The sequence below is a fragment of the Camellia sinensis genome, chromosome 13 (genome assembly GCF_055761805.1).
Source record: "Camellia sinensis isolate YWXY chromosome 13, ASM5576180v1, whole genome shotgun sequence".
NCBI lineage: Eukaryota > Viridiplantae > Streptophyta > Magnoliopsida > Ericales > Theaceae > Camellia > Camellia sinensis.
The window spans coordinates 121,965,001-121,971,992 of record NC_138973.1 but is presented as its reverse complement, the minus strand read 5'-3'; the positions used below and the strand labels follow the sequence as shown (position 1 = coordinate 121,971,992).

General features: G+C 39.6%; 2 protein-coding genes across 2 annotated transcripts in view; both read left to right on the top strand.

The window, feature by feature from the left end:
* The first annotated feature begins 2,414 nt into the window (after positions 1-2,414).
* LOC145805681 (formin-like protein 3) overlaps positions 2,415-6,992 on the top strand; it is a 7,270-nt gene continuing 2,692 nt past the window's right edge. The window contains exon 1 of the mRNA XM_082900857.1: positions 2,415-2,599. Coding sequence (XP_082756983.1) covers positions 2,415-2,599 — 185 coding nt within the window. The remainder of the gene's footprint in view (positions 2,600-6,992) is intronic.
* The window catches only part of LOC114267604 (formin-like protein 3), a 58,542-nt gene continuing 58,192 nt past the window's right edge, over positions 6,643-6,992 (top strand). The window contains exon 1 of the mRNA XM_082903322.1: positions 6,643-6,737. The gene's annotated coding sequence lies outside the window, so the exon portion shown is untranslated. The remainder of the gene's footprint in view (positions 6,738-6,992) is intronic.

Below are 6,992 nucleotides of genomic sequence, written 5' to 3'. Positions count from 1 at the left end.
ACATTTTGTGACCAATGGGTTTGACCAGAATTTAGAAATTGTCACTTTTCGGCGGAACCATGTCTGGGATAGCTGTCATCTAGTATGCTAAATTGGAGGACTCTATGAAACAAAGCTGGGAGGAGTTGGCCGAGTCTTTCGTTGCCCAATACTCCTACAACACGTAGATTGAGGTCACAACTCGTGATCTTGAGGCAACGCGTCAGGAACCAAAGAAGGGCTTCTCAAAGTTTGTAACTAGGTAAAGGGCCAAGGCATTGATGATGACCATCCGACCCTCAGAAAAGAACCAAATCCAGATGGTTGTTTGGAATCTTCATGGCAAGCTGCTGCAGAAGATGATCGTCCTCCCCTTATTTACGTTTAAGGAACTTCATGAAATGGGAGTTCAGATTGAAGACGCAATAAAGCAGGGAATCGTCATAGATAACAAGGAGCCGGCCAAAAGGCCTTTTATTCGCAATTCCAATGCTACTGGGAGTAGCACAGCTGTGAGGCCTTCAGAGGTGAGTGTTGTCACCACTACCAAAACCGCTGACCCCTTTGCCAATATGAGCCTATAAACTTCCAATCCTACCTGACCTCTAGGTAGGACTTTCAACCAGCTTTACGTGACTCTATCTCGAGCCATGCAGGTATTAATCAAAAAGGGGCATCTGAAACCCCTGGACCCTTGACCATTTCCAGACCCTCTTCCACCCAAGCACGATCCCACCAAGTACTGTGCCTTTCATCAACAACATGGCCACAAAACAGACAGGTGCTTCCACCTACGTCATGAGATCCAAGATCTCATTGACAACAAAGTTATAGCTCCTCCACAAAAGCCAAACACCGTAACTAACCCACTGCCCAACCATAGCCAAGTACTAACCCTACCACGCACTAACTACATCCATACACTATCCCTTTCCTATGACCCGAGCGTCTATATCACCCCCTCCCATCTACCAAAGCCGGTGTTGTTCATCCTTGATGGCACAGACTCGTGCATGATGAACACATCCAACCCACAATCCGAACCTCATAAATCTATGGTGACAACGCCCGAAGAAGAGGAGGTTTTTAACTTGGAAGGAAGTGTCAGTCTGTCACTAGAAATTCTCAGAGAATTATGTGAGCGGGAATATGGCCCAAGTCAATACATTGTTCCTATTGGTCAATCGAAGCCGAAGGTAGTACTACCGAGTTCAGTTAGCGTCAATGTGGTCAGAGAAGATGGCCCAAGCCAAGGACTGGACGATCTTGCAAATCTTGAGGAAGTTTTAGATAATGTCCAATTCTTCAAGGAACGGGACTAGGGTAATTTGCAAATTGGTTAGTTTGATCTGAGCTTGTCGACTGATAATCAGGGATGATTGAGTGATGAATCTGACAAAGAAGGGGAAACTGGAGTTAAATCTGAGGAAAAGAAAGCTGTGGCGACCGGGGGAGCCGAAGAGGCAGGAAAAGTGTCTGAGAGCAGTGGCACAGAAAAACAAACCCAAGAATTGGGTGTTGATAAAATTGTAGACGCTAAACGAGAAGCAGTACTGGGGCAGTTTGAACAGGAGAGGATCGAGGAGATACAGAAGGCTAAATCCCCTTGTCATCCTGAGGGAGATAATTGTCTTGTGCGAGTGATTCAAGTTAGGCCAGACAACTATCTATCGGCGACTGAAGGTGAATGTTGGAAAGACAGCGATTTGCATCTTGCCCACACAAATGAAGACTGGGAGATCATCTCCCCGACAGTACTTGGTATGCAGAAGAAATAGACCACTTAACCAAGAGTGGATGGTGTTTCAAACCACCACATTTGGATCAGGTTGAACCCTTAGGAAACGACAGGGAGATTGAGAATGAGAAGGAGAAAGAGGAGGAGCTGATTCTGAAACAACTAAAAAGATCCAGCCTAACATTTCATTTGGGGCCTCCTTATGGCTTCGCGAGTAAACTGACAGACAGTTTTATCAGTGATGGATAAAGCCAAGTTATCCATCGATACTACACCAGAGTAGCACATCGGCCGGATCTTCCCAGGTAGCACTAAGCCTATGCTCACTTTTTTTGAGAATGAGCTGCCATCGGAAGGATCAGCTCACAACAAGTCGCTGTACATATCTGTTGAATGCAGAGAGAAATGGGTTCCAATGGTTCTAGTGGACACCGACTCTGCTATCAACGTCTGCCCTTCTCGTACCGCCAATGCAATAGGCCTGAAGCCGGTGGATTTCATCCCCACAACCCAAGTGATATGAGCGTACGACAATACGAGTGAGGAAGTTATAGGGACGGTGAAAGTACAAATCCAAGTGGGCCCTTCCAAGCATGAGATTGAGTTCCATGTGCTCGATTTGTCGACTACCTTCAACTTACTTCTGGGGAAGCCCTGGTTGCATTACATGAAGGTTGTGTCCTCCACCCTGAACTAAATGCTAAAATACCCTCATGAGGGAGGAGTTGCTACCGTTTTGGGGAATTCATCTATTCATCCACTGCCAAAAGTTACTACACCTTTGCTAGAAATCAATCAAAGTGACGAGGATGTGTTTCTTTCTGGTTTCACTTTAGCAGAAGCCCAAGTGGTACAGATGATCTTAGTAGAGGATGAAGACATGTATGTCGGTGCTTAGTCTATTTATTTTATGAATAAACTAAGACACATTCCTGGGATGGGGCTCAAAAGGAGTGGAAGAAAAGGTGTTGCAGTGCTAGCTAATGTGACACACAATCCACATGCTTTTGGATTGGGCTATGTACCTACCAGGAAGGACTAGAGAAGGAAGTGAGAAGAGATAAGAAAAAGGGTTAAGGCCAAGAGAGCTAGGAATCACTATGAGCTGGTTCACAGGCCAATCTGGGAAACGTTGAATGGGTGCTTTATAAGAATATGAGAGGATTTCCCTTTCTGCGGCTTTCCTAAGCCTTGGGTTGATTCCTCAACAAAAAAGCATTTCCTGGGTTTTGAAATCCTCTTCGACCACCAACTTCAAGACAGTGACGAAGAGGGGGCTGATCCAAGTATTAACGCCAGCCAGAGTAAAGATGAAGAGGGAGCTGATCCAAGTATTAACGCCAGCCAGAGTAAAGATGAAGAGGGGGCTAATCCAAGTATCAAGAGGATTCTGGATAATTCTAAATACACCCACAAAATTTCTCAATACATCTATTTTATGAGACACAGTTCCACAAATACTGGGTTTATTCAATGTTGCCACTAATTACAAGTGTGAACCTTATGAATAATAATACAGTATAGAGATAGAAAGGAGATGAAGACAGCAAAGAAGGCCCCAAATCCAAGAATAACAGAGTACCCAACACCTTGATTTAAAGCTGCTTTCCCTCTAAAGAAACGGCTCTGTCTCACATAACTATTCCCCTTGCCGGAGTAATACTTGGTAGCGAACTCAAACGGCGGACAATTTGGCAGAGAAGAAGCCATAAAGTCACTTCTCTTCTCCAACTTCAACTGTCAGAGTCTGGCACTCTGTGTGGGAATTTATATACACACATAGTGGAATTGAACTACTTTAATGTGACGGTATACACAATATGGTTCAAGTCAAATTATGAAAGTTTCTGTCTCATTGCTTGCTATGAGAGCCATGTCTTGGATGGCACTGATGCTTTCAATGGTCACTCTCTTGGCTTTGAATTTTATATATATGTATATGTGGCATGTCAATTATATATGTTTTGTCACACTTGAAAAATAGAATCTTTTATTGTCCAAATTAGGTTCTTTTACTTCTTAATTCAGTTAGTTTTGTATTTTTTCAAGTAGTTTTACTTCCATGTTAATATCAAAGAATTAAATTACTATAATGCTTGTCATTGAGTCAATTATTATAGAAAAATATCACTAACATGAGACAAATACATGGGGTACAACATTCTTTATCTTCTTCTTTTAATTCATTCTTAGCTGCTCAATAGAATCTTGAAATTCTTATATTTCAAAATTTTTATGAAATTGATTTGCGTTGAATACCTATAAATTTATTGGCATTAATTTGGAATTCAGGGTGTGATTTCTTTCATCTCCTATCTCATCAGATAAGCAATCTATGGAATTACCCCAACCAACCATTGGTGTGAGGAAGAATAGTCAGGAAATCGGTTGGCGTATTTTTTTGACTATTATTGATCTTCCAAGTCCATGCATGCCTTGTCCCTATTGGTGCAAAGTTCAATTATCGAGAGTTGTGATATATTCAATCAAATTTAACTTTTCAATGCCTTACAAGGACAAAATTGGTATAGGTGGTGGTGCAATGGTGGTGGTTGTGAAGCGGTGGTGCAGGCGATATCCAATGCTGTCTTTGTTATTTTTGAAGTAGAAGTCAAAACCTCACAAGATAGGCCATTCTGTGCTATCCAAGAGTCAAAGACGTCCTGGTCAAACCAAGTGAGTCCTAAAACTAACAGGAGCAAGAAAATTGATGGTTATGAATTTGTAAAAGTAGTTATGGCAACTGAGTAGGATCAAGTGATTTTAGACATGTCATAATTTTATTTTATTTTCAGATTCAGGGGGATTGGAGCTGAATATTTTTTGGTCACCATGTCTTATGACTATGCTTAATAAAAAGTGTAGTGACATAATCAATGGGGTTAACCTGTTGACCATTTCATTAGGATGTCAAGAGTCAATTTTCTCCAAGTATGTGTGAGATTTTGGTTTTATTTGGAGTCTTGGAGTTTATGTAACTTGTATTGTTCAATTTGTGGGGTTTGAAGAGGGTGTGGTGTGGGGATTTTCTTGAAAAATCCAACTTTTTGAGTTTTGCATCATGGCCATGGCTAAGAAATTGTTAAAACACCTTGGTAATGTTCCAAACAATTTGTTGTCTACAATGTCTAAGATTTGAAAAGGGCTGAGGTGACAGAGTTCCGTGGCAATTTCGCCATTATACTTATTTAAACCAAGTCTAGGAATCTAATCCAGCAATAATTGGATCAATTGGGTTTTGGATTCAAATTAAATTCAATCTATTGATAAACCTAGTTTCAGACACAACCTCTTCCAACATACAACACCGCCTAGAACGTTCAAGCACTGGCAAAGCCCAAGATCTCCTAAAATTGCTAACCAGGGAGGCCAAGGTCCTCCTCACTCCTCCCATCCACATAAAATTGATAATCAAGTGATATCAATCTATAAGAACAAAGTCCTTCATGGGTTGTGGAAAGACCAAAAGGTTGGTCTCGCGTTGTTGTAAGTAAACGCTTGCCCCCAATTTCGATGACTTTCCAAAACTAAACTAGAAATTGTCCATTGCAGAATACTATCCATTTCATAATTGATTTTATCTTCTGTATAAGCTCCCGATTAGCAACAATTAGGGTTTCTAAATCCAAATCGATTATCTCTGTATGATTTTGCGGAAAAAAAAAAAAAAGAGGAAATTAATTAGTGTTTTAAAAAAATTGAAGTAGTAATAATAAGGAGTCATGAGAGAGAAACTCACTGGAGAAAGGAGGAGGTTCTCAAGGATTGTCTTCTTCTAGAGTCGAGAAAACACAGCCTCTGTTGAAGATTCCGAGTTCACAGAGCAATCGGTTGTTCTTCACATATGATTTGAAATTGTGGTTGTGTACCATATTCACATATTCACCTTATAAGCACAGAAAAAATAACATAATTTCATCATTTTTAAGTCATAATTAAAAAAAATGTTATAATCAAATACAAAGAGGTTATAACTAAATATCTCAACATAATGTTATAGGTAAACAAAAAAATTGATTCACCATTTCCTTCGTGTTTGTGAAAGTTGACTCTCAGGTGGGAATCACCAAAATGTTATTCTGTTTCATTGTGAGAGAGGGGGTTGGACGCTCTTGGCATTTCTTTTAGTTAGTTTGTTGATTTTTAGAAAGTTGCACAGTGGATAAAAGAAGACTCTTGAAATTGTTCATCGGGAGGCTCCTATAGTTGCATTGAAAATTTCTGGCCTTATTGTTAAATTATATGACCGTAGAAATAATTCCACAGGAAAAAAACATCTTCAAAGAGAAAATAAGAAAAATATAGAACAGAGAAAAATGAATCACTCACTTGCAAAACCTAAAAGGAAAATGAATGTTTATCAGAAGCAATATTGTTTGAATTTGATGAATGACTTGCTAATGCTAACATTTCATACCATAATATATAGTTGTGCACTTGGAGTGGTCTTTGTTATCATTTTCTTTTTATCATGAAGTTCACTTAATTTGACCATGTTTGAGAATGTAGCTAAAATTGCTAGTGCGGCAGAGTCCATGTCTTTTGCACTGTCTGATTTAAGGGCATTTAATGTCAAATTTTATAAGCATGTAATGTCTCTGTCCATATCCTAGCCATAAAAGTGGATTGCCAACAAGCTGGTCCTGTTATCTCTTTAATTTGAGCTGCCTGTCGATCACCATGTTGATTAAGTTTGATTTTTCAAGATCCTTCCATTGTGGACTTCTATGCTACAAAGTAAAGTCCTTGAGTTTCATTGAAATCTATACACTTGGTTGGAACATGAAACATTCAGGAAGTGTTTTGTGGTTGTGTGTGTGTGTGTGGAAAGCACAATAGTTTCATCTACATCAAATTTCTATTAGATTTTTTTTTTTGGGGGGGGGGGTAGGGAGGGAGGGATCTAATGCTTTATTTCTAGAATACTGTTCTGGCTTTGAATTCTTTAGCCCTAGACATTGATCAAGTAGAAAATCTCATTAAATTTTGTCATACAAAAGAAGAAATGACAATGCTGAAGGTACACTCCCATACCTCCTCCCTCCTTCACTCTCTCTCTCTCTCTCTCTCTCAATTTGTTGGTTTGAGTTGTAATTATGTGATATTTTGATGTCATATTATGTATCTGACTTAGGCATATATTGAAAAACGAAAAGGTTTTGTATTAACTTCAAAATTACTCATTTGTTGGTTTCTTGAGCTGTGGTACACTTTTATCTAGTTTACTCCTTTCTTCTTCTCTCTTAAGATGATTTCAAAATTACGTCTAACTGTT